Source organism: Chaetodon auriga, chromosome 3, assembly GCF_051107435.1.
Source record: "Chaetodon auriga isolate fChaAug3 chromosome 3, fChaAug3.hap1, whole genome shotgun sequence".
Lineage (NCBI taxonomy): Eukaryota > Metazoa > Chordata > Actinopteri > Chaetodontiformes > Chaetodontidae > Chaetodon > Chaetodon auriga.
Window position 1 is genome coordinate 20400579 of NC_135076.1, and position 27626 is coordinate 20428204.

General features: G+C 41.8%; 4 protein-coding genes across 5 annotated transcripts; 2 read left to right on the forward strand and 2 right to left on the reverse strand.

The window, feature by feature from the left end:
* Positions 1-161: 161 nt before the first annotated feature.
* sac3d1 (SAC3 domain containing 1) lies at positions 162-3628 on the reverse strand. Of its 2 annotated transcripts, none has more exons than XM_076726559.1 (4): positions 3513-3628; positions 2289-2706; positions 1487-1769; positions 162-1121 (listed from the first exon to the last, which is right to left on the reverse strand). In XM_076726559.1, exons 1-4 carry the CDS (start codon positions 3539-3541, stop codon positions 655-657), a joined length of 1197 nt encoding a protein of 398 aa, XP_076582674.1. In that variant the 5' UTR covers positions 3542-3628; the 3' UTR covers positions 162-654. The 2 variants fall into 2 exon arrangements, with proteins under 2 accessions (XP_076582674.1, XP_076582675.1); XM_076726560.1 differs by lacking the exon at positions 3513-3628 and adding an exon at positions 3289-3441.
* A 379-nt stretch (positions 3629-4007) lies between these two features.
* On the reverse strand, positions 4008-7970 carry haus8 (HAUS augmin like complex subunit 8). Its single transcript, XM_076726744.1, has 10 exons — positions 7874-7970; positions 7409-7473; positions 6847-6908; positions 6503-6629; positions 6109-6219; positions 5918-6021; positions 5184-5342; positions 4905-5046; positions 4530-4671; positions 4008-4383 (listed from the first exon to the last, which is right to left on the reverse strand). The coding sequence occupies exons 1-10, from the start codon at positions 7936-7938 to the stop codon at positions 4257-4259; spliced, it is 1104 nt and encodes a 367-aa protein (XP_076582859.1). The 5' UTR covers positions 7939-7970; the 3' UTR covers positions 4008-4256.
* Positions 7971-15284: 7314 nt separating this feature from the next.
* Positions 15285-16544, forward strand: foxe3 (forkhead box E3). The gene has a single exon (XM_076727087.1). The coding sequence runs from the start codon at positions 15285-15287 to the stop codon at positions 16542-16544; it is 1260 nt and encodes a 419-aa protein (XP_076583202.1).
* A 5843-nt stretch (positions 16545-22387) lies between these two features.
* Positions 22388-24702, forward strand: foxd2 (forkhead box D2). Its single transcript, XM_076726374.1, has one exon. It carries the CDS (start codon positions 22830-22832, stop codon positions 23931-23933), a length of 1104 nt encoding a protein of 367 aa, XP_076582489.1. The 5' UTR covers positions 22388-22829; the 3' UTR covers positions 23934-24702.
* The last annotated feature ends 2924 nt before the right edge of the window (positions 24703-27626 follow it).

A 27626-nucleotide genomic window follows, 5' to 3' on the forward strand; every position in this document is an offset into this window, starting at 1 on the left:
CGTGCTTGAAGCAGGATTATATCAATTTTAGTCACTTATTTTTGTACTTGTTGGAGTGCGTTGAAGCCCTCTGCAGATGTCTACTGCCCTCAAGTGGTGCGTGAGTTTAGATGCAGCACAAAGCCTGAAGAGTTCAAATGAAGGACCAAGACGGTTCTCTTACAGGTTGCAAAATTTATTGAAATGCTTCTGAGGTACTGGTACTCTAAAATACGATATGGCATTAATTTAATATTTAAACAGTATCAACATGAGCAACAAAATAAAACAGTAACTCAGGCACCAAGTGCAGGGAACCTCTTCCTGAGTTCAGCTTCTCTCAGGCAGAGCATGGCAGACCCTTCGTTCAACAACAACCCTGACCCTTGTGTTGAACATGTACAATCTAAAGCATTTTATTGTTAAAACATACTGGCATTAGGCATCCTAGAAGGAAGCCTCAAGGCTCAAATCCAGTATAGATAAAATGAGTAGGTAGATGAAATGACTTAAGGACAAAACAGCTTCAGTGCTGATGTGCCCTTAAACAAGGTTTGAAATCCGAGCTGCACTGTGATATCCCTCTAGAGGGGCAGGAGCAAACACAAAATGTCCCGATGAATACCAGTAGAGGATGAAATTAATTGCTTTACTCATTTACAGCTTTTATTTGTCTCAAGAACAGCCATGAATGATGTTCTCAATAGTGAGTCCTCTCTGTTTCTCAGCCACTATGTTGTGATACAGATTGCAGTACAGTTTCCCTTGTTCAGGGTCAGTGAAAGCAGCCTTGGAGAAAACAACTTGGTTGTCTGGGTTTACCTCCAGTCCATATGCTTGACAGAGTCGGGCTGTGAGCGACGTGTCCAAGGACAAGAGCTGTGCCAGTCTGTCAAGAGGAAAGCGGCAGCTGCGGCTGTTGTATCCGTGGCTGTATATTAGCAGCAGATCTCTACGACATGCCATGAGGTGACGGTGTAGAGCACAGCTCTGCAAGAAGTTCAACCTCTGAGCCAATCGGAGCAAACACACAGGGTTTCGCTCCAGGAAAGCTCTGTTGATGGAGAGAGCGAGTGTGATGGCAGGAGAGCTGCGGAGCCGCTCAGGGAGCTCCATGATGTGCTGTGTGGCACGAGATGAACCTGGGAGAGATGAGGAAAAAGAAAGCAAGCATGATGAAATCATCCTAATAATGTTGAAAGAGCACCTTTCAGGTGATCAATCTTTAAAAAACAGAGAACAGAAAGAGCTACAGATAAAACTCAGACTGCAGTTTGCCTGCCTCAGAGTATGACGTTAACAAAATCTCTTCTTGCTGTGTGAAAACTGCTGACTGGAGTCACAGTCTTCGCTGCTGAAAAGACACATTTTTCATTGGATCCCTGCATAAAACCAGAGTGCTTATGCAACAATGAACTATTATATATAATTTATATGATGCCTAGACATGAATGCAATTACACAAAAGTCTTTTCAAGTATTAAAGCTTAAAAACATGGTAACTAACCCAAATTGTACAGCAGACCAAGAGCCTGGAACTCTTCCTGGTTGGGATGTGGTTCTGTTAGAGTTGCGTAGCAATCCAAGAGCCAGCTCAGATTCTCCTGTAGGTGTGTGTCATTAATGCACGGGTCGTAGAGCCTCAGGGGCTCACCACAAAGCCGGTAAGACGCATAGATGAGGAAACGCACTGTCCGTTCCAAAATGGCCACACAGTTCAACCCAGACATCCTCTGGATGATCATGTCCTGCTTCACACTACGCAGTCGATCAAAAACAAAGCTGTACACCTGGAAGACAAGTTCAATCTTAACAAAAGAATATGTTGTGAAGAGTTTTTTTTAGATAGATTCCTGATTGCAACTTCATTCTTACTGTGTTCCTGCTGGGCTACTAACACATTAGCAATGACAGAATCACTTTCACTAGGCCTTCATCCTCAATCTAATGTTTCACCTTAGTTTTCTACATAAGATATTTATGTACAACTATTATGGCCACTGGTCACACAAAGTTTTGTCATTTTGTTTGGCATATTCACTCACTGCTGTCTACAGTATATGGTAATTATGGGACGATCTGGCACATGGACATGTATGTTGTTTTGGAACAGGCTTACATGAAGCTGTTCTGACTAACAGTGTGTTGCAGTAAAATAAAAGCACAGATAATGCCAACAGTTTCAATTTTATGTAAAAAAAACAAACAAACAAAAACCCACAAAGAAAAGTTAGTTTTTCTTGACCAAAGTCAACTTAACAATAATAAAAACTGGGTGACTGAGGAAATGATGTGTAAATCCTACTAACCTCAGTCCAAGGATGAAGATGGGGGGAGGCAGCGATGTCATCAATGAGGTAACTCACAGTTTTCAACAACACAGCAGGTGGGCGGAGGTCAGCGGGATTGGTTGAGTCTTTGCCAGCTGCTGGTCTGGAATACTCTTTGACTGCACGCAAAGGGTCTCCCCGGGGCCGTCGATCTCTTTCTGTGCCTGCTAACATCTCAAAACGGTGAAGCCGGTTCTGCGCCTCCCGGTCCCGCAGCTCTCGAGCAGGGCACATGGTCTGGCAGGCCCCCCTGGGCACTGTTTCCTTCCCCTGCTGCTGATGTCTCTCATTCTCCACTGTCTCTCTCCCCTGTGCTTTGCTTCGGCCTCGCCATTGCTCCTGATTCCTCTGTCTCCACTCCTCTCCTTCTGGTGCATCCCTCCTCTGAGAGTGAGAGCTGGAAACAGGTTAGTTAAAAGATTAAAGTGTAATCCAGTAAGAGTCAAATAGAATAAGATACACAAAAACTGCCTCTTCTCCTGTGTGGTGGCCTTCATCGACATCTGACAATCTGTACCTGCTCTGATATCCTAAAGTTCAGTTCTGACTGGGCATGCTTACCTTTTCTACTGTGGACTTACACATTTCTTTGTGCTAACTATCTTAACGTTCCCCTGAAGTCAAAATGCTTAATTACTCTACTCTTATTTACGTTGTCCTATTCTTAAAGTATTTTATATTTCATTGACACATCAAGAGCTATTTTCACATTCAATGAATGTACCACTATCAATCAATTAACCAATCAATCTTTGAGTCAAGTTTAATTAACGTTAAATGAATGCCAGAGCACATCCTTTAATATAACTGAAATAGCAAGCGGTTTGATCAGTTGGCTAGGTAACACTGGCACTGTTTTCGTTCGCAGTATTACATAAAGTAACGCTACAAAGGACTAAAACGGCTACGTTATACCAGATATTAGCTGGTAGCTTAACCAAAACCACTATAACGTGATTTACTAGTTAGATGCAAGTACCTCGAAGTTTGGGTGACTATACCTACCGGCTAGTATCCAGTCATTAGCTAGCTACGACGGTTAGCTAGCTACCAACGACTGAGCGCGCGACTGGCGTTTCTACGGTCGAACAACACTCAAGTTAAAGGAAGCCATAAGTTCACAGACATTTAGAAAAAACTTTTCTTTAGATACCACTTTGTTCAAAATATTTAATATATGTGAAATACAATTCATATACTCACATGCGACGAGGTGTCCTCCTGCGGTTCATTGGTCCTTTTGAGCAGACCGGTCGTCACTTTCCATCATCAGCCAATAAAAATGTGCCGTTGTTGTTTTGACGCAACGTCACATCCGGAATTGGACGCAATTGTTTGTAAACAGCTGACAGCACTTCGTTTGAATTCAGTTACTATTGAAACACCATTTCCAAACGCAGTTTGTGCCTCTCGTGTTACATTTAACTGTGATATAGGGGAGGCACAGGGTGGAGATAGAGGAACTCATCAAACTGGACTGTGTTTCTGAATTAGATTAAATTGTGACTGTTTTCCTTATCAAGCCTACATAAAACTAACGTAAATAAACTTGTCTGTGCCGTCCAACTCTCACAACTCATATTTGTTTTTCTAGTAGTAAGATGCATTCAGGTTTAGGTATTTCTTGCAGCCCTATTTAACATTATGTATTTTAATCTTATCTTAAAAACTCTAACACTTTGATGCACACTGATGCTTCATGTTGACCGTTCATTTATATTTTCATTGCTTTTGTTAAATTTATTAACAATGTTACATCTCTGAAACAATATCAGTCATTTTTCAACATTTACAATATATCATAATACAGCTGTAAAGAAGTTAGACAGTATACTGTACATAAAAACAAGACTAAAATGGCACAAATTTATCCACACCGAGGGGAAATCTGAAAGGGGGGGTATCCAAAGTGCATGTACTCTGTATCCCATGCTGTGTAGTAATCCTTCACTGTTTGGGGCAGTAGAGCTCGTGGGTTCTTGCAGTACCAAGCTGTTCTTCCTCTGTGGACTGCTGGACATGAATTGTATGGCGGCAGACCAACGATGTCAGCTCCAGCAGCTCTGCAAATGCACTAGGAAAATGGACAACACCAGTATTTGAGTAGAGGTGCAACCTGATAAGAGTCAGGATGCATTTTTAGGTGCTACCAAACACTTGGCAAGGTTCAGTTAAAAGCTGCAATGTTCAAGCATCACCAGGTTCTGTCTATGTGCTTACCCTGATAGCTGCTTACTGATGTCCTTTGATGTCGTTTTTATGTCCCTAAGGCACTCTAAAGAAGTGCTGTTGTCCTTATGATCTACCTCTGTGCACTCCTCCAGCAACTTCTCACTCTCCTTCAGGCAAACCTCGGCTTTATCTAAAACGGGTGGATACAGGTGGATGATTATGGTAACATTTACCATAAGTTCCAGCAAAATACATATAACATACATCATATCATTATGCCTGTTATATCATGTAGAATAACTGAAAGAAAATTATCTAATCAATCAGCTTGTGTAACAAATGGACAGAATCGTGAAACAAACTGTTCAAAATGAAATTTTGAAGTTATCTTGCCACAGACAGTCTGAACATAGTGACAACAACCTAAAAATTCCCTTCTGTCCCCGTCAATGAAGAAATTCTTGACAGGCAGCTCGTGTCGAGTGGTGTCAACAGCTGTGGCAAAACACTTGTAGTCCATTGTGAACTGCTTGGCAGCTTCAGCCACAGGAGTAAGTGCAGCAATCTGATGGAAAAAAAAAATCAGTAGGATGAGAAACATGTACTCACACTCTGTTGCACATAAACACAGACTGCATACATTTTGGGGGGTTTTTTTACATTTCAAAATACTATCCAAAAAAAGGAAGGTGGTTTCCTAACCTGCAAATCCAGCATCTCATTCACTAGCCTGTCCTTCTCCATGAGTAGGTACTGACGCTTCTTCTCCTGGACCTCATTATGCAGCATCTCTTCTTCCTCCATCTCCTGCAGGATCCTTGCCTCTGCCTCAGCCTTAAGCTTTGCAGTATTGCTCTCCATCTGAAGTTTAACATCAAAGAGATGGAGCCAGATCATTCACAACATCTGGCTTCAACAAGAGGTTTATTCCCCAGAGAATAACCAATAACTACTTATATTATATAAAATATATTTTAGAAGCTAAAAGCTAAAAGAATAGTATTCCTCGTATGTGTAAAATCATACCTGACAATAAAGCAATTTCTGATTCTGATTCAGAATAATTTTGCTTTCTCTGGAGAGTTTTCTCTATCCTGTCAAGTTTGAAACTACAGTTTTCAGGTTTGCTGCTGATAAAAATTAAACTACATCAATCCATAAACACACAAAGAAATGACCTGGAAAGGTTGCATTGCTTGACATAATTTAAAAGGCAATATATCCTACACAGACCTGGATAGGTGGAGTGAAATGTTAATGTAGGTGCAGGTCTTTAAATGAAAAAAGAATTTGTTCATGTGGGTGAATGATTGATGTGTACATTCAGAGTTGGATGACAGAGTCAATCCATGCATCAGTACTGTACACTGATTTAACAAAGCAGACACATGAAAAGCAGTTTTTAGCATGTTAGACACACTGGAAGACTGACTCACCTTAGCTGTGAGGTAGGCCAGTAGGAAAGTTTGCATCTCAATGAGCCTCTTGTCATTCTCTGGATTTCTATCAGGTTCAACTGCATTTTCAGTCACTGCTTTATCTTAGAGAGACAGATTAAAAAAAGCTGTTAAAGGGCCACCCCATATGTAAATAACTCCCAGCATTTTAGCAGATTAAATCAGTTTACCTTTAATGACTGAAATATCAAAATCTGGTCGAAAGAAGTGTCCATCTGAGAAAGTGGACTGCAGAATACTTTTCCCGAGCAGTGATGGCTCAGTTTCACATGAAGCCATTGCTGTAAGGAAGATAATATTAAAACTGTTAATTCATTGTTCTCTTTCAGAAAAAAAATAAGTTATTAAAAGGATTTTATTAAAAGGATTGCACTGCTGGATTTCACAGCAAGATATCAACAACTAACTCGGTTAGCTTGTTAAAGACATTGAGAGTTAACATCATCACTGCTGTGCACAATTCAAATACTCATTTGATTTAAATTCACATTGTTAAAATGAAAAATGTATCTATTATAATTGTGTGACTACACATTCACAATAACTGCGATACAAAGTACTCACATGCTGGATGAGCCTGTGGGGCCATTGAGCGTCTTGGTGGAGTGCCCACCTTTGGTCTGACACCACTGGGTTTAGGTGAGGAAGGCTTCAGTGGCACAGCAATAGACTCGTTGGTCAGTGAGTTACTCTGTAAATAGTTAGTTACAGGGGTCCAATGAATTACAACTACATAACATAAGTGTGACAACAACATACAGAAAGAAATGAAGACACCTGAACTCCACAAATACAAGATTTTCACACAAGAGTTTAGATACGTATCTTAAGCAAAAACACCTAATGTAGTTTGACTACCATGAGTGAAAAATGATGAAACCAGAAAATAGTACACATAATAGCTTTACCTTTGAAAGAGATGACTTCTCAGCAGCCTGCATATATCGAGACTTGACAATAGTGCCAGTTGCTAAAGATGAAGATTAAAACATATTAACAAATAAAGAAAGAAAATAATAAAGAAACTGATGAAGCTTAGTTGAAGCTAATTCAACAATCTGAAATCAGTAAAGAGGAGTACAGCCTCGCGAAACAATATGTGATATTAAATATTAAAAAATCATGAGGGATGACTGCACAAAGTACTGTAGATAATATCAGTTATACTGCGTACACGGATGATCAAAAAAGAAGACTGTGTTACAGGAATGGTTTAAGAAGCTTCTTTATAAACTTTAATATTTTTCTGCTGTTGCACTTGTCACCAATAAAATATTTCAACAAAAACCACTTAAGCTGATTTTGGTTATTTTGTGTCACTAAAAGGCAATCCTGTAGAGACACTTTGGAAAGATAGCTTTATGCCATGCTATGTTTTCATGCCTAAAACGCGATAGCAGTACCTCAACCATCCATTTATTACGTGACGTTACCAGACTCCGGGAGCCCATGGTCTGTGCGAATACTTACATTTAACGCTTTTCTTCCCAGTTCCACTGTTATTGGTTTTATTAGCATTGTTCCCACCTTTCGAGCTGAAAACAAGTAAAATAAATAACTGTCAAATTCAATAACGTATAAATAATAACCCCCATTTTTTTAAGAAACGAGCTAAACAAAGCTAAGCTATAATGTTAGCTTAGCTACCGTTAATTTAGCGTTACAATGCACAAGAACTGTAACAAATAAAGAATAAAAGGCGGGTACATTTACTTGTAACCTAACGTTGCTTATGAACCACATTTCTGGTTCAGCAGTGTGAAAAGATTAAGAGCTACAGCTAATGCTAAATAAAAGAACGTATAGCATCTTAACCTCAGCGGCTGAGCCTGATGGGGTCTTCTCTACATCACACTCTCCTAATATTAAATTTGCTAAATCAGCGCAATACACGACAGTCGATTGAAAGAAAGAAAAAAGCATGTCAAGAATTACCTTTTAGCGTCACCGGAGACACTTTTAAAACTACTGGGCGCAACTGTTGCTCTTCTCGACGCCATAATGTTTTGAAGCAAACCGCCTGAACGCCCTTTCTCGTAAACCGCCAGAAACAAGAAGAGACACTTTAGTTCCGCTCTTCTTCTTTGTATGTTTGTAGCGGATCTCAAAGCAACATTAGCAGTGTATGCTGACATCTACTGTAGTGGAGTGCGTACGGTCACAGTCGTGGCACTAAATCATCCTAATACTGTTCAGAAAAAATAAATAAAATAAATACTAATCTTGTCTATGGCCGCCCTGTTTTGCTCCAGTCCATGGTAAAACCTGATGCTTCAACCTGCTTCATTTATAAAAACTTTACATACACCCCACACTGTGTTATGTGGTCACTTATAGTCTTGGTTTTATAGAAATCTTTTTCTTTTTTTCTTTTTTTTTTTTCTTAAAATCTACTTTCATTTTGGTAAACATGAGAGAGACACAGACATGATTTTATATTGATCCCACTAACTAATTCACTGTCAATGGTCATGTCATTGTTTTACATTACTGGAGTGGGAATATTCAAATTTTATGTTCATGAATACAGATATTTTATTTGGCATTCATCCAGAAACTATATGTTAGAGACATAATGCAACTTACTCTAACTTTAAGGGATGTCAAACTACATTTGTTCTAGTAACCACTAGATGGGTGTAAGGGTCTGTATTCACTGTCAGTGTAAACACACACTCCGATGACAATCCTTTCAAGTTAAATAAGCTTTCACTTTGTACAGACCACATTAAAGATTATGTCTCTCTGTTATATGTTGACTGACAATAAAGTCAACAAAGATTTATCTATCAGTTTGTGTTTTTTACCATTTAGTCCCGTGTCAGAGTGGGTGGAGCTAATCCTAGCCACCAATTCATGGTGGAAAGGCTGTGTAAACTCTGAACAGGTAACCAGATGAGATGCTATCAGCCAATTTAGAGCATCCAGTCCACCTAAGATGCATACCTGGAGCACTCAAAGTAACCCACATACGAGAACATGCAAACTTAAATGTTGTTTCATTTGCTCCTGTAAACCAGTGGGGATGGCCATCGCTTATCTGCACCTACCTGCATGTGTGTACCTTCATCCCATGTGTGGGTATCCGCTTAGCACGTTCTAATTTTTTTTGTGTGCATGTGTGCATGAGTCTTAAAGAACATAATGGGTGCTGATCCCACCTGTCTGACATGGACTCGGACAACAGGAAGGACAATGGGAAGAGAGAGGGTGTGGGACTGGGTGGTAAACACTGGCTAACTAAGTCACTTCCACAGGCATTTGCATGGGAATTTTTTACACCAAGTATCCCATAATAGTATTTCAATATAATCTTTTAAGCAGTAGTTGAATTAGATCTTTATAAAGTGTGTCTGCTGGATAACATCCAGGTATTGAAACTAGTTTTATTCTGACCTTTCCACTTTAATGAATTTTCATGATAAAGGTTGAACATTTGGCACTAAAACAAATCTCACACAAATACATACTGTATTTGTGTGTGTGTGTGTGTGTGTGTGTGTGTGTGTGTGTGCCAAGCATGTGATGTGTGTGCGTCCTACTTTATCGCTCTGTGTAAAGGCCGGGTCTTATCATTGCTCTCCTCGCTCTCTCTCGGTGTAATAAAGCCTTGAGGCTGGCTGCTGTGTGTCCGCATGCTGGCTGTCCATCTCTCACCACCAAGCAATGCCAGGACCAATAGCTGCTTTGAGGTGGACAACAAGTGCCATTGATGATGTGATATGAGCAGCGTGGACTCTTTTGGATTCAATATGTAATACTGTGTGACTAAATAATGGGAATGTTTACTGGTAAGATATTTTGGTTTTATTTTTCTCTGGAGTAAAGGAAGAGATCCACTCCAACGGCTTAAGAGCTGAAGTGCAGGAGTGAGAAGTGCATGTTGAAAGACAGCACCATAAAGACTCATGGACTCGCTGAATGAAAGTCCTTGTCTCTTTATTGAGCCCACCTCTCTCACGTCTCTCTCTGCTCCGAAACTCTGACGTCTAATGAAGGATTCGTCTGTGTCACTGTGACCTCACTGATACTCTGCTCTGCATTTTAGGACATTTTAGGGTGATTAGAATTCAAGATGAAACAGCTTCAATTCAATGAAGTGAAGGCAAAAATTGTTGTCAGCTCTCCGAACATGTGCATATACACGTGATTATACACACACAGACAACCCACCCATGCAGCCCACACACCAGCCTGTCTTCCCTTTGCGGTAAACTGTTACTCATCACTACCCAGTCTGCCAGTCTGGTCCACATAGCCCTCCAGGAATGCCTCAAGCAGACAGTGCCTCATACAGTAAAGCCAACAGGCAGTATTTACAGCATCCAGTTGGATATCTGAACTAAATCTCACTTCTTGAAATCTGATTTTAATGCTTTTGCATCTGATAATCATGTAATAGTGCTTTGCTTATTGGCCATTTACTGAACCAGTTATTGTCTGTATTTTAATACATACCATATATCAAGATCTAAATAGGGAGAGGGTATATTTTCGTTTCCTTTCATGTCCTTAGTGCTGGCTGCCTCAGCTCTCCAGAGCAAACGGGTGTGTGATCTCTACCGTTTGCTCTTGTTGGCCTTTGTTATAGGAAAGACTTAACAAGCCTCCAGCAGTGGAGTATTAGGACAGTGTTTACTTCTTAGCTTCACATCATCTGGGCGGCTCTGCTGGCCATTTTGTCCCTTTATAATCTCCAAATCCATATACTTTGGGTGTATCACTGTGGGTAGCCTATGTCACAATGATGGACAATATTCTCACTGAAAACCATCAGTTATCAACACAGTGAAATTAGCTATATAATATATATAATATATATATTAGCTATATTTAAAAAGAGTGTTTAACATTATGGGAAAAGGGTTTATTTAGTTTGTGGCCAAGGGGTAAATGAGAAGATCAACACTACTCTTCATCCATATCTGTCTGTTCAACATGTGGAGCAAGAAGACAGTTAGCTTAGCATAAAGATTGGAAACAGGGGGAACAGCTAGCTTGGCTTTGTCCACAGGTAGATATAAGGTGTTAAATTACTGAGATTTAGAGGTGCTGATAGGTTGATTTTACAGTCCTTTGGACAGGGCCAGTCTAGCTGTGTCCCCCAGCAAGCAAAGCTACCTGTCTCCTGGCTCTAGCTTAGACAGAGAGACACAAGGGTGGTATCAATCTTCTTATCTAAGTTGGCAAGAAAGCGAATAAGTCCAAAATATCCAGCAATTCCGTTCATGATGTTGTCAGTCATTGCCATTTTGTTGACCTTCAGTTCAGATGTCACAAAGAAGAGATATTTGAAGGTGGACTAAAGCTGAGACAGTTGTCTTTTTCTTCCACAGTAACTGAGAGGAAGAACAGTATGGCCTCAAAGCAACACCACGCACTCCATCAAATGACCTGAAGCTGTGGGTTTTCAACTCCTAATTGTTTAATTACTGTGCTTATCTTCACAGGACGTGACCCCAGCTTGGTGTTCACTGGGTGAACCTTGTAGCATCCCTGACTGCAGGGCTGGAGGCTGGGGGGCAGTGGGACATTTATCCAGGCAGAAACTTTAAGAACAGTATATCCTCAGTTGCATCATTACAGGTCAAAGGTTTATGGTCTTCAATAAATGTCCAGTTGCACAATTGCAGCAGAGTTGTGTCGTTTTACCAAGTGGAGTCTATTTCTCTTCAGCTAATCTTATACATAACTTATACCAATAAGCTGAGGCCAAAAATGACCCTAAAATCAAATATGTACATGACTGTGAAATAGATTTTTAATTAAGTTATTTAACCCTGAAAGACTCTTGTGTGTGTGTGTGTTTGTGTGTGTGTGTGTGTGTGTGTGTGTGTGAGAGAGAGAGAGACAGAGAGAGTGTCTGTCTTTTTGTATGTATGTGTTAGGCATCCATGTGAACTTTCTGCGAATGAGAGATGAGAACCATACAGCAAGCATGACTGGTTGTGTGTGTGTGTTTGTGTCTGTGTGTGTGTGTCTGTGTGTGAGAACCATGTGCAGTGCTTTAGCAGGGCAGTGTAGCGTGCAGTGCAGGAGTGAGCAGAGGCGGCCCAGGCCAGGACAGCCCCAGTACCCTGGTAATCCCTGCGTTTTCAGGAGCCCTGGCCCGTACTTGATGAGCTTGAGCAAGAAAAAGGTTGCGCTCTCTCGTGTGTTTCTCTCTCACTGTCTCCCTCTCTTTCTCTCTCTGTCTCTCACTCTTTTATTCCCCCTCTTTTTCTCATGCCTCCCCCTCCTCCTCCCCGTCCCCTGGAGCCACTTTGCGAATGAATGGATTCCAAGTGTTTGCTCAGCAACTCTGCCTGTCCCTCTATATTTCTCAGGATTTCATCTATAAGAGGAAGAGAACCTGCAGACCAACTACCACCAGAGACCCCCTGAGACTTAAGGTGAACATCTGCAGGAAAACAGGAGAATATGTCAGGGGATGCATTGCTCATCCCTGCAACGGTGACTTCAAATGCACACATGTAGACGATGCTCAACTAACTCTCTTTTTGGAAACATCTTGTGATGAGCATCTGTCACAAACACAACAGTCGTTTGAATATTATTTTAATGTTTTCAGGGACATTTTCACACACACACACACACACACACACACACACACACACACATCCAACCACTTACAGCCACGTTTCACTGGGTTGAAATCTCTCGTAGATGTAAAAATGAAACCTGTGAGTCTTTCTTGTAAGACCTCCTGCTCTATAGAACACATTTATTTACACATTTATGAATAACTTCTATAACAAATACAAAAGAAATAAAACTCTGAGCATATAATTTAATTTTCTCATCTTTTAGTTTTCTGTATGACAGCAAGTACCTTGCTGAGCAAGACCAAAATGTGCCTTTTTGAAGAAGATATCAGATTTATGCAAACCAAAACAAAAGCACATCCTGGTGGATGGTAGGCCATTAGCTTTGGCTAACAAAATGAAGACTACAAATAAGTCAATAATAATCCTCAAACTGTGAAATGTTCCAGTCCCCGTGTCAGTCCACATGCTTATATCAAATTGAACTGAGTTCAGCTTCAGGGAATCCCCCATCTTCTGACTGTCTGCAACCACTATTGTTGGATATAACATCTCATAGAGCCTACAGTCTCGACCTACTTCATATGAATTGTGACCTGAGGTAACTTTTGTTACGTAAATAATAGAATATGAAAACAGTGCATTGTTGCATATGGCTCTCTTGCAGCTGTTACAGAGGAGGATGCCAAACAAGCCCAGAATCTAGCAGTGAAATTGTAGAAATGTGGCATTTTTAATCCTCTTTCCTTTTAATTTACATACTGTAGATCCTACTGTGGTTTCCAGAGTTGCAGGTCAGTAGCATCTGCCTACTGGGTCATTTCGTAATCATATTAACACGTTTTCACCGTGAACAAAAAATGCATGTGCATGTTGGCACAGCGTCTAAAATCGTAAATACATAAACTGACCACAGTCCAGGACAAGCATACACGGTGCGTAGAGGTACAGGGAGGCTTTGGTGGGATGTTGGGGTGGTTTAGGAGAAGAGGGGATTAGCAAGAGGCCGCGGGCCCTGAGGCAGAGGGCCCGTTTCCTGGCCTGAGCCCCTGTTTGTCCTGCCTGACCTGGCAGCTCTGGGGGCAGATCCTGCTTGGATACAGCCCCGCTCCCACGCCTGTCTGAAGCTGTTAGCCACTGGCTGTGAGTAGCTAGCTGGGCTTAGTGTTGTCTGAGCTGCGGCTGGGTCGGGAGGGGTCCGATCATCTCTCGGGGGAGGGGGGAATGCCGGCTACTTTGTGCTGATGGAGTGAGGGTGACGGGGAAACAGACGTCCAGTAAGGCAGTGGGCGGTTATGATTAATGACTGTGGTTTGATCATTGCCACCATATTTTTTCATATCAGGCCTGCTGACAGAACAGTTAGCCATGTTGTCTGAGTTATTGTCCTCTCATCATCTCAGTCCTCTCAATCTGTCCTCCTACGTGAATGCATGTGTACAAATGGCCGACAAACAACAGAAAAACACCACCATAAACACTAACATTAAGTTTCTCAATAAGGTGTTTAACCAATACATGTGTGTTTGCTGGTGGAAAACACAGCCAAACAATCTGGTCTCAAATCTCCTCGTGTTTGATTAGCTTGAGCTCCGGTGATTGTGAAGCCACTTCATATGATTCACACCGTTTTGTTTTGGATGTTTATTTCTCAATGAGAAGTTTTTATTAATTCTTTCCTTTAATTTGTTAACTATCTCTGTGTCCTTTGGGTTTTAAATGTGACATGATGACATCGGTGTGCCTTGCTGGGCTCGGTCCAGACATATCATTCACAACATCACTCCCCATGTTGTTAAAAGTGATGGCAGCGGGTCTGCTCTCTGTGTATCTTACCTTTTGTAATTAACTCCAACCCTCTATTTGCCTAAATAATCAATTAGAAGCACTATCACATGCAGGGTGTTGTCTGCATATCAACTGTGTGCAGAACTGTGTTTTTACTTAAAAATCCATAAGATAACACCTCTCCTCTCCAGCCAGGGGACTGTTTGATTATCGCTCTCCAAAACTGAAAATGAAATGAGGGGATATTTACTTTTCTTCCCCAAAAGCTTTGATAGCTCAATTGCTTGTTTTCAGTGGCTTGTTATTATTTTTCAATTGGTGGATTGGCTGTTGGGTTTGGAGTAGCACAGAGCAGCTCTGTGAGTGTTGTTTCTACCCTGGATATACACAGAGCTGTCAGTGAAAGCAGGCAGAGACCAGCAGGGAGGGAGAGAGAGAGAGAGAGAGAGAGAGAGAGAGAGAGAGAGAGAGAGAGAGAGAGAGAGAGAGTAAATCTCAAAGTTTAAAGGCTTCAGCTAATAATGTTCCAGTATGGCTTTCAACACATCCCTAAGGCGCTATGAGTATTTATTCTAATCTATGTAGGCTATCCAATACTACTATCGAGCTGACAAAGGGTCTTTTCAAAATAAAATGTTTTTTATTAACTAAATCCTAAAATCCATTTTTGAAAGCTGAAATCTGAATAGGACAGATTATTTATTACTGTAGCTAAAACTGGCCCAAACTCCACAACTGTATCTTACTGTCAACTAGGGTACGATGGGTCAGAGGAATATTAAGATTTTTTGGGAGGTTTTGTCCTCCTGCCTCCATCGTCACGAGCGAGCCAGTGGCGTCATCCCTGTCCTGCTTTATAAGACTGTCAACGCCTTTCTCTCACCTGGACTGACACACAAACACCACACCAGGACAGGGGCTATTTTTGGCAGGGGGATCAGGCGCACCCAACTCGAGTCTTTTCACTAGCTGATCATTTCCACAAAAAAGAAGCGCATCACATTGTTTCTTTTATGAATCTGGCAAACTATTCCTACTTCTCTGGCATGTGCAACATGACCGCTGAGACGCAGCACTCGCCTGCCGATGCGAGTCCTGTCGTCATGTCTCCAAATGTGAGCCTGGACTCGCCGCTGCCTCCGCCGCCTCTGATGCTGCAGGCCCGGTCAAAGGACAATGTTTTGATCAAGTCCGAGCCCCGCGGGAGCAGCCCAAGCACGGAGGATGGAGCCGCTCTGGGGCAGACTGAGGAGCACCTGCCCACCGGGAGCCGCCGGAGGAAGAGGCCCGTCCAGAGGGGGAAACCTCCCTACAGCTACATCGCTCTCATCGCCATGGCTATTGCCAACTCCCCGGAGAGAAAGCTCACCTTAGGGGGTATTTATAAATTCATCATGGAGCGTTTTCCTTTCTACAGGGAGAACTCCAAGAAGTGGCAGAACTCCATCCGCCACAACCTGACCCTCAACGACTGTTTTGTGAAGATCCCCCGGGAGCCCGGCAGGCCAGGTAAAGGCAACTACTGGACCCTGGACCCCGCCGCTGAGGACATGTTTGACAACGGGAGCTTTCTGCGGAGGAGGAAAAGATTCAAGCGCACAGATGTGAGCACCTATCCCGGCTACATGCAAAGCTCCAGCGCCTTCACACCGACTCCAATGGGCAGGCCGTCGTACCCAAACACCCTCTACGCTGGGATAGGCTCTGGTTATGGCTCCCAGCTGACTGCCACATCCCCGCATCCGGCCATGCTGCATCACTATCAGACCTCCGCGGGGGTCGGCCAAGGACAGCCGCGCATGTTCAGCATCGACAACATCATCAGCCAGCAGACGGTGGTGCAGGGCGGCCCCGGGGGAGAGCTCAACTCCCAAGCGCTGGGGCTGGGCGGAGGTGACCTGGGCACCATGACCTCCAGCTGCTCGGTCACCGGCGCCGACCCGTCTGCCTGCTTCCAGAACCAGACTGTTAACCCCTCAGCGAACATGCTGAGCAGAAACAGCGGGAACCTGTCATCCAACCTGGCTGCCGGGTACCCGTACTCCTCTTCGGCCTCCCCTCCAAACCTGCCCACCATGACCCAGTCCGGGTTCTCCCCGGGGAGCTCTCAAGTGTACTGCACCGGCAACCGGCTGTCCTTGCCGGCCCTGCGCCCGGGCTCCTGCGCCGAGCACACGGAGCAGCTGCTGGGCCTCTCCAGCCCCATGAACTCCTACAACAACACCTACATGAGACAAGCCAACTTTGCGTCAGGACTAGAGCGGTATATGTGAAACATTATTTACCAGAAAACCAAAAATCCTTCTTAATTATAGGCCTCTAAATAGTCCCATATCAAAGGAATTGGCCCTGATAGAGTCCACATGAGATGAAACACATACAGTAGGTCTCGTATCATAACATAAACAGTCCCGATCAGAGTATTATTGGGATGTTATAGACTGACAAAGGGTATATATATTCCAAAATGTCTCCATGGACTCATTATTCTCATATTTTTTTTCAAAGATCAGAGAAACGATGACACAAAATGACCGAGCCTCCTGATCAAACATTCCTACTTTAAAAGGTGAAAAGCCATTTAAGCTCCGTTTGTCACATTATATGACTGTATCTCAGAAAGTAGTTTATTGTGCCACATTTCGTTCATATTTCCTGTCTTAGAGTTTGTTTTGAAGTTTACATGTGTTTGTTTTATCACTCACGTCTGCTGATTTTCATGTAAATACTTTGTTGATGTATAAAAATAGAGTGTTATTGTTGCTGACGACAGCTCGCCCGAAATAAATTCATTTTTTTTTGCAGTACAACGAATCTGGACGTTCTTTGTCACATTTAAAATCTGTTTTTATTCTGTTTGGTTTTAGTATAATTGCAGGTTATGTACGTGATCAGTCAGAAAAACATCTTATTTTATTAATGCACAATGATATCACTTCATTTAGAACTGAGGCAGGCGGTGGTTTGTACATGTATTTAATTTATATTGTTATATATTGTTAATATTTGAAGACATTCAACACTAAACCAGCTCCAAAATAGGCTCTGATTCAGCTCTTATAAATTTGTAACAAATCAATTATGATTAAAAAAAAAAAATCAGACACAGACTAAATGTATTTTGAGAAATTAGTGAGTTAGAATAACAAAAAGTACAAATACAAATTAACAGGAAATTAGGGACAGGAATTATTAATCAAACTAAAACAATGTAGAAAGAAAGTAGAAATTATGCAGAATGTTCACGTTTATTTAGCTGCAACTGAGTTTAAGATCTGCAGTAGGACTGAGACAGTTCAGTGACTAAGTAAAGGATGTTGTACTTTTACAGGTATAGAAACAATCTTCATCACGTTTTTTTTTTTTTTCGCTTTTGTATAATTAATTCATTTATTTCTAATTCCACCAAGTTCCTATTCAGAATATGTGAATTTACTCTTTCCCCTTTCTTAATTACAATCTTTTATTGTGACTTGTGAAATGGATGCTTATCTGTCAGTTTAATGTTCCTAAAAAAAATTTTTTTTTTTTTAAATCAAGGGTGTGAATGCACATATAATATATACCATTTCAGCGCTCAGTCACTATTTCTATATCAAAATAACAAATCCACTCATCGTTCACTGGTTATTATGAACTACATCAACAACTGGTTGTTGTTCGGATTTTGATTTTGTATTTTGACTTCCTCTGTTAGTGTTAACCACAACACATTGATTACTAAACCATAAATATGCAGTAATTGGTGAAACAGAACAAAATCGATTAAAAAAACTACAAAAAATGTGTGAAAGTGTCATCATGTGAAGATGCAGAAAAAAATGTTATACTTGGTGATGATGACAAAAAATTTAGTTTTTGAACTCAATTTGGAAAATTTCCATCATGGACAATTCAAATATAGAGAGCCATAAATATATATCTAAAAAACAAACAAACAAACAAAACATTAATAAAATGAACTGTCAATAAAATCAATAATATGGCTATTTATTTGTATGTATAACTCATTACAGGCCAGAGGAAAGTTAGAACTATTAGTCCTCCCTACAAGCTCCACATCCTGGTCTGACACTGAGGCCCTTAAACATCTGCACTGCACTCAAACTATTGACGCATAAGAGCGGTAAGTTATGCTATGGGACCATGGCACACTCAGCACTGTCGTGAGGACTGTGTGATATTCATACTCCTATATGGAGCCCAGCCACTGTTCCTCCTACCTGTTGCAGGAGGAAACACATCATCCTTTCCTCAGGGCCACCTGGTGGGTCAGTCTGAACATGCACATGATAAAATATGGGGCTGAAGCCGTTTGTAGTCGTCAGTGCAAACTTACAAAGGTGGTTGTTTGGTTTGAAGACGGTCTCTGATAAGCAGGACAGCATCTTAATAAAAAACAAACATATATATCCATAATCTATATCCACATATTTCATCACCTGGAAGCGTTATTTGAAAGAAGTGAGGTCAAATTCAAGTGTCTCCTCTTAACCATCTCAACCAGATCACTCACGAGTTCGCTCAGTATGATGGATAAACCCATGTTGTATAAGACAACATGATGGTTCACATTAGTGCTTAAGGGATTAAACAGGTTGAAACTTTCCACCACTAGATGGAAGCAAAAGCAAGATGTTCAAGCTGTGGGATTGTTTTCACTCTTCGACAAGGATTTCTTTTTGCAATTTGTTGTTGTGATAATTAATTACACTGATTCTGGTCAACAGTCCGCACTGAAATCATTGAAGTAAGCGGCTATAATATACAATAATTCTCTGTGTTCCAAAAGCTCAGTGGGGTTTGTTGATCTGTACAGCAGAATAACTGATGGCATGATATGAATCTTTTATTGTATTTGGCTGAACTGATTTGACTTTGAAGTCTTTAAAAAGTTTTTATCGTGCGAGGAAGCACCAACATAAATTTGGTCACACTTCAGTTTTTGACTTCCTCCTTGTCCCAGAATTGCTTTTGTTAATTACAAGAGAATCGCTGTGAGACTGCTGCACTAAACTCTGATTTCACCTGAAAAGGGAAGGACAATAGCAGAGCAAGAAAATGTCATAACCACACGCTGGCGGAACTGCTAATTGTTTATGACTTTTGATGCAAGCAGGAAGTTTGCATAGAATTTGAGATATTGTTAGGAAGCTGAGAAATGGTTATCAGTTCTTGTTTGTCATACTGGATTAAATCTCTCTGCAATAAAATGACTATAAAGTCACCTTTTCATGGGCACAACCTGGACTCTAGACTGAAAGAATGATGAGGGGCTGGCCTCAAAAGCAGGACTTTAAAATGCTTTGACTTTAAAAAATAAAAATCAACAAATATGCATGCAGAGCTGCTTTTAAACTGGGTTTCTTTCTGCAGCTATCTAACTTTCTATCCATTCTTGTGCTCCAGCTGTGGCTTGTTGTCATGTCTCTTACTGACACTTACTGCTACACTGTGATGAACTGAAAACACAGTCACAAACTCACCGTGCAGCCTGCCCCTTTCACTTAAAGCCAAGTCCTCTATTGGACCCTATTTGGAACAGTTTGCTTCATTTAACCTTCTGGTGTTTCAAGATACTTATTATGCTCTCACAATCTGTCTGCAATGCAAATCTGATCTTAAGTATTCTAAAGGAAAGGCATCTAAATATATAGTTAATTTATGTACATTATGCTGCTCAGTTGACTTGACTTTGAAGATAATTTAGCACTTTCTCACAATCTCAGTTTAGTGAAACTTTGCAGTTTTACTATTTGAGCCATATTTACAGAAGACAACTGGCATGAACAGTCCGTTTGGCAGCCATAGCTGTTAGCGTTTCATTCATGACTTGAACAACAGCAGGGGGCGCTTCAGCACAACTAACTACAACTATGAGAGACCCCTCCCCTCCCCCACCACCCTCCAACCAGGCAAATCATGGCTCCTAAGGACCAAAATCCCACTGAACGTTTGCAAACTTGAAGAAATATCTGAAGCGCAAATTTTGTAGGCAGTTAAATTTGAATTAATTCGATAAAATTATGTAAACAAAGAATCGGTAAAATACTGCCACAAGTGCGATATTGTTACATATCTTTAAATATACTGAAGTGCAGTATAAATCAGCAAGTGTAGGCAGTTCCACATAAACCAGCTAAGCCCACGCTGTGAAAGAGAATGAGAGGTCAAATTAGTGAATAAAGAAAGAAATAAAATGTGCTCAGTGTTTCCATCCCAAGGCTCCAAAAACTTTGACGAATCTAGTGATTAAAAAGAGAAGTTTATCATAATAATATCTTAATATCATCTTGAGAGACCTGGAGAAAGTGAAGCGTGGTGTGTGTCGCGCAGCTGTCAGGCAGGTGTCAGTGCGTCTGTGTCGGACATTAAAGGTTTGTGACAGGCAGGTCGGAGAGGAGGACGCACGGCTCGGCCAGGGCTCCTGTGGGGTGTTTAACAAGTTGCATGCTTGACTTGCGCTTAATTCCACCGTGGATCGGTCGTTTCCTTCAATAAAGAAAAAGCACAGAAATGCAAACTTCAGTAAATAAACCAGCAAACGAACAGCACGGATATATTGCGTCGAGATGCATGAAAACACTGTTGTTCGTTGATAAGCCAAAAAAAATCTGATTTAAACGTAAAAAATGTGACAGTCTGTGTGTTGTTCGACGATGAATGGGGTGCTGATGTAAATGCCTTACTCGGTGTTTCTGCACCGTAATGATGCGGAATGTCAGCCTGCTCTGAATACACACGCACACACACACACACACACACACACACACACGTATCACACAGTCATCCGCTGGCCTTTTCACTCCTGACGAAGACGAACTGGAGCAGGTTGCAGCTGACTTAAACCCCTGTGCACCCTGGTGAATTATGCAGAAAATGCAGATGGATAATGTTGTGACTTCTTGACAAGGAAAACAAAACCCGTGAGAAGGGTTCAGGGAATTAGGCTACTGGGCAAAGATCTTGGGTGGGGGGGTGGGGGGGTTGTTTCAATCCGGCCAAATCAGCCAGTTCATTAGGGAACAGAAGAGACGAAGAGCTCCGTTTGAGTTGCATTCATTGAACGCCTTGAATAGTTGACAAACCTCTGGTGCAACAAATCAATATGTGTCAGATCAAATTTTGAAATATGAATTAACGGTCACGCGAACAGAGAGATAACAGGCTTATTTTAATGAGTGTGGCAACATCCTGATATTTTAAACTTGATTTTTGTTCGACAGATTATGGGCGCAAATTTTATGCATTTCATTTCTAAATTCAAGATATAAACTGCATTTGAAAAGCCCTAATAATCATAATAATAATCTGAATATTATGTTCGATAATAATTGAATGTACCGTTGACCATCTCTGCATAAGGGCTTTTTAAATGTTACCCGGATTTACCTTTCGACCCACATCATTATCTTTTCTTCGATGACCATTCTGAGCTTTTATGTGCAGACATTTTGCTGACGTGTTTATAATTTACACGTAATCACACTATAAAACAAATGGGAGATTTGAATTGACCTTGAAAACTCTGACACACGCTTTGCCTGTTTGAAGGTTATTTCACAGAGATCACAATCACCATAATCCGAGGACACCTTATGCTTCTCTCGCCTCACACTGAAAAAAAAGAAAAAAGAAAAAAAGAAAAGTCCATCTAATTGAGGCACGCGACCTCCTGTTCAGAAATAAAGTCTCTGTCTACACGATTAAAAGAGAAATTTAATCGTTTGGTTGTCAGACAACTTTGTCTCTTATGGATTTTATCCATATTCATGCTTTTGTTTATAAACTGTCAATATATCGATAAAGCACAGAATGTGGGAAATCAACCACATTCTTAAGCTTTATATTCTAATTCTTAAATTCACTTTAACAGGAACAAATGATACTCCCAGTTTATAAAGCCGACAAAAAAGCTGAAATTTTTTGTCAAGTTTTTCTTAACGAAACATGATTTTAAGATTCGGGAGCACATCCAAATATTACTTTTTGCAGGGTAATTTCGTCTAGTTCCTGGTAACAGTGACTCAAAGACCACGTGATCAGCGTGGTCCTATAAATACCTTTTGAGAGTTAAGGAGGATAGTGTGATAGTCTGGCTGGATACCTACCCAATCCCGTGCGTAAAAGATATTTTGGAAAGATACGTGGATATCCAAAAGTAGCTTTTTAAATGACCTGCAGCATAAACTGATCACAGACGGAAACGATCGCATCTGAAGGCAACACAAGACTGGTGCGAGATCTTTGACTTCTTTTTTCATATACGCTTGAAAACCAGAAGTTTTGTGCTCGATGAGAACCTCGCACGGCCCTGCTTGACCAGCCTCGGACGCCCAGGAGTCGCCAAATCCACCACAGGTCAAAGAGTTCTTTATCTTTTCAATAGATTCTAGCCATGTGTGCATTCAGTAGTTGGAGATAAAGCTGCGGTAAAAGTCTGGTGTGGTTGTAAGGGGGAGAGGGAGTGTGTGTGTGCGCTCTCGCTCAGTAGCCTCACCGGACTAGAGGAGGAGGAAATCTGGGAGAGAGGGGGAAGAGAAGCGGCGTCTCCAAGGATGACTTTAGGGACGGATATGTCCGACAGCTCTGCATTGTCCGAAGATGTGGACATCGATGTGGTTGGGGGTGACATATCCGTGGGAAAGGACGGGAAGTACATTCACCACGAGTTCAACTTGGACAATGACTCGGACGATAATTACTCGCAGAACGCGGCCGAGAGGGTTTCCTCTCCCGGGCTCAGCAGCTCCGACTGCCCGTCAGACCAGATGGGGTCCGGCGCAGAGGTCGGGACGGTGATCGGAGACAAACCCAGAAAAAGTGCACTTGTGAAGCCGCCCTACTCTTACATCGCCCTGATCACCATGGCCATCCTGCAGAGCCCCAAGAAACGTCTCACTCTCAGTGAGATCTGCGAGTTCATCAGCAATAGATTCCCTTACTACCGGGAGAAATTCCCCGCGTGGCAAAACTCTATTCGCCACAACCTTTCCTTAAACGACTGCTTCGTGAAAATCCCACGAGAGCCTGGCAACCCCGGAAAGGGCAACTACTGGACCCTGGACCCGGATTCCGCAGACATGTTTGACAACGGGAGCTTCTTGCGCAGGAGGAAGCGCTTCAAGAGGCACCAAGCTAATGAAATCCTCAGGGACACCGGTGGCTTTCTACCCGGCTTTGGATACGGCCCGTACGGATACAACTATGGACTTCAGCTGCAGAACTTTCACGCAGCCCACAACCCGTATCACCCACACCACACAGGTGGTTCATTCCCTTTCCCTAACGCCCCCTGCACCTTGCCCCCATCATCCTCCATATTCCCCGCGCCGCATCCCCTGCCTTCCCTGTTAGGGGCCGATTTAAGAAAGCCCTTTTATCCCCAGCTAAGCCCGTCTCTGCCGCCTCTCAAGACAGACTCCAGCGCCCCGAGTCGGCCTTCATTCTCTATTGACAATATCATCGGTGCGGCCAACTCCACCGCCTCTTCCTACAGCGCGCAGCCGGGCAGCCAGGCGCAGATCCTGGCCATGCTGACACCAGCACTGGCCTCTGCTTCCAACCATTTGAACCTTTCACAGGACAGCATATTACAACCCGGGGCACAGAGTCAGACTTTTTCCAGCAAAACCCCGACTATGAACACTTGTCCTTTCTAGAAAAAATGGCGAGATTGCCGGCTGAAAAATCTTTTATTAAAAAACCAATTGTGGCGTCGCCCTATGTGAAGGTAGGCTGTACATGCTCGGTGAAATAAGAGTGTTTTGGCTCTCCCCGTTTCCTAACAACGTAAGAGGAGAGAAAGGTTTATTTATGCTTTGTAAATATGTGTATAATATTGAGAGACAAAAGCAAGAAACATTCGGGAAAAAAAGGACTTTTTAACAATGCTGGCCTGCGATCTGGCATGTGGCCTTCATGTGCCAGAGGGAGAAAATGAGAAAGATATCCTGTTATTTTAACATAAGTTAAAGGTGACACCCGATTTTTTTTTTTAAATATAATTGAGAATTTTATTATGATTTATATTGTTTTTATTTTGTGCGTCGTGAGAAAATGGCACTGTTGTTGACATAGGCTGACAGACGGCAAACTCAGGTTTTACTTACTTAGAAAGCACATGGAGACGAAGGGGGGATTTCTGACTCAAAAATAACCATTTCCCACTCCCCCCCAACCCCCACCCCCCTCCCCTATGGTGATTTTGTGACAATATCATTTCATGTTGTCGGTGGACACGTAGGCTATGTGATTTTGGTATAAAAGAGCGCATTACCTCTCTCAACCTTTTAATTGTTGTTCGTTCCTATCTATTTCACAATTTAATCTGTGAAACATACAATATGTCATGTGTTGCCCATAGAGAGACACCTAAATGTTCATAGGTCATTCTTTTTGTTGTAACGGCAAGAATAATAAATGTTTGTGAATTTGAAAAAAAGAAAATCGTAATTTTTATTATTTTTATTATCACTGCATGGAAAGTTTTTGCTCTACAAAAAGGGTGAATAACATAGACTAAAGAGCAGCTGATGAGGGGAAGTAAATTCAGTCAGGCTATATGGTGTATTTTTTTTTGTGCAAGTGCAATGAACAATTTTGAAAGGACTCACATGCATGTACTTTCATAATAAGTCAGTCTTATTTGTTTTCCTTTAGTTAAAGGAGGTTTTTATTATTTACCAATTTGCACATTAAGGTCAAAGCTTAAAATTAATATTAATAGCTTGATAAGAATTAAGATTCTAATCTGAATTAATCCAGTTAACTGATTACAACAAGGTGATCAGACAAAAAAAAGTCTCTTAGTGAAGCAGTTCATTAAGACTCTTTTTAGGTGGAAGAAACGCACCAAATTTACATATTTCAAACACGACTTGTTGTATACAACAGTCATGAATATCACGCAACAGTGGGCAAGTATTCCTCTTGTGTGGCTCTTGCTCGCTTGTAAAGGACCATTTTCTAGCCAGTTACAAAGGCCCTAAATGAATGGGGCACGTCAGCAGGCCTCGGCGGTCTGTAATTGAAAGTGAACAAGGATATACCCACGGTCTTTTGGGTTTTCGTTGCTAATTTGTAGCAGCATTTTTCATCAGGCACCTAATCCACCATAATGCGGCTTTTTGGCCGTTTGTTGATGTTGTCAGTGTGGACCCCTGGCCCAAGGGAGTGAATGTGCGCACAGCGAGCGGTCCCCCTGTGAGACCAGCCACACACATTTAGACCCTGAAAAGCAATCTTCTCTAAAGGCCCTCGGTTTGCTCCGCTTTCATGTCATCTGTGTTGTCTCGGGATACATATAAAAGAAGCAGTGGGACTCGTCCGGCTACAGAAAACAGGCCTATTGGTCTTTTTCAGAGTTGTTGGAGCACATGTTTCCAGACAGAAGGGGGTGTAAAGCCTCCTTTATTTACCAGATCTGTGTGCAAATGGTTAAATGAGTTTGTGGGTGTTTTGACAGATGATTATTAAGGATGAAGGGTGGGAGGGCTGACTCCTCTGTTTTCCCTCAGCGCAGCTCACTGAAAGTCTTTGAAACGAAAACCAACACATGACTACTTTCTTTATCCAGGCGCAGCCTTTCTTCCTCTCTTTTTCTTTCTCTCTCCCTGCAAGTGCAAATTGGACAATTGATATATCGCGTAAGGATTTGGGAAATAATTTTGATTAGAGCTTCTCCAGCCACGTCCACGACGTTAATTGATATCCTGCACGTATAATTTGCAGAGTAAATGAGGGGGAAAAACATTAGCAGACTATTGAAGTTTTCTGCGCACACTCGCCCTGACAGGGAGCCATTACTCACCGCATCAGTCCATTAAAATCCACATGAAGCGTTTGCAGAGGTGGTTAAAAAACCATTTAAATAACGGCAGGGACGAAAACTAAGCCAATAAAAATCAGCAGACACAAAGCATAAGGCACACACGCACACACGCACGCACACACACACACACACACACACACACACACACACACACACACTGGGTCTGCCGCGGGGAGGTTCAGCCAAAGGCACCAGCTTTGAAAATGGGCGATTTGAGAGTGAACCCATTTCTATGGATTTTCAGCTCAGATGCGCACAAACTGTCCATCTCTGCCTGTAAGATTACAGGCTTGCGACCAGAATAGACCTGGAACTTGCTCTTCTTCAAACCACCACAAACACTGAACACATTAGACATCCGGGGAGCATCTTTCAAAACGCCCTTTAATTTTTCATGTTAGTCCTAATGGGATATCATCACCGCTCACACGTCGACGCTTCAGACAGATCCCGGTTTCCGTGCGCGGCTGTCACTTCAGGACCACCCACGGCTTCCGCACCAGAGCGTGTGTCTTTATTTAGGCGACGACATTCGTCATCTTTCGTGGCGTTTTCTCAAACGAAATAAGAAGTGAGTGATATGCGAAGTGACAGGCAAATGATTCAGCAGTCACCAAAAACACATTTATACATTTCGAGGCAATTCCCATCTCTTTCTAAGCGCTCCCATATGCTCTGTTTGGGCGTAAGCACGCTTAAACCCATATTTCGTGCCAATATAATTTATTTATAGACTGAGATGTCAACATAAATATAGATTTATGTCTTTTCTAAATTTTTTTCTCCTTTAAGGATTCCCGGGGGGAGTCCTAGGAATGACAAGCAACGGTTATAGTAAGTGCGTTATTATTATGATTATTATTATTAATTCTTTTTCTTTCGTTTCAACAGCGCCTGACAGCTGGGGATTAAATGAAATCGTTCTAGTTAAATCTTTCACTGTATGCCAATAACGTTACGTCCCTGATCGATGCATCTTATGTCCTGAAGGACACGAGGACAGAGGCTATGCTGACACCACAAGGAAACCGTGTGTGTGTGTGTGTGTGTGTGTGTGTGTGTGTGTGTGTGTGTGTGTGTGTGTGTGAGGGGGAGAGAGAGAGAGTGATAGAGATGTCAGGCTACTCTTCTTCAAGGTCACGCTCGAAGCTGTTGAAAGCCATTCTTCACTAACTAAAAAATATAATATAATATAATATAATATAATATAATATAATATCATATAATATCATATAATATCATATAATATAATCTCATTAATGAAGATGCAAAGTTTAGGCCCACAGGCTTCCATTAAATGCACGTTGGCCTCCACGTGAATTTAATTTTTCTAATGGTGTAACTGAAGGGCTGCATCATTAACATAGTGGGGAACAGCATGCATACAGACCTATTGAAGATCAAGGGCTTTAGACCCTCTGAAATGAATCGTTACCGCTTTGATAATTTGTTCTTCTAACGGAAATTCGACTAGTTTCTGAGCCTTCAACGGGACTCCCGTGAACTCTGTTCTGGAGGATAA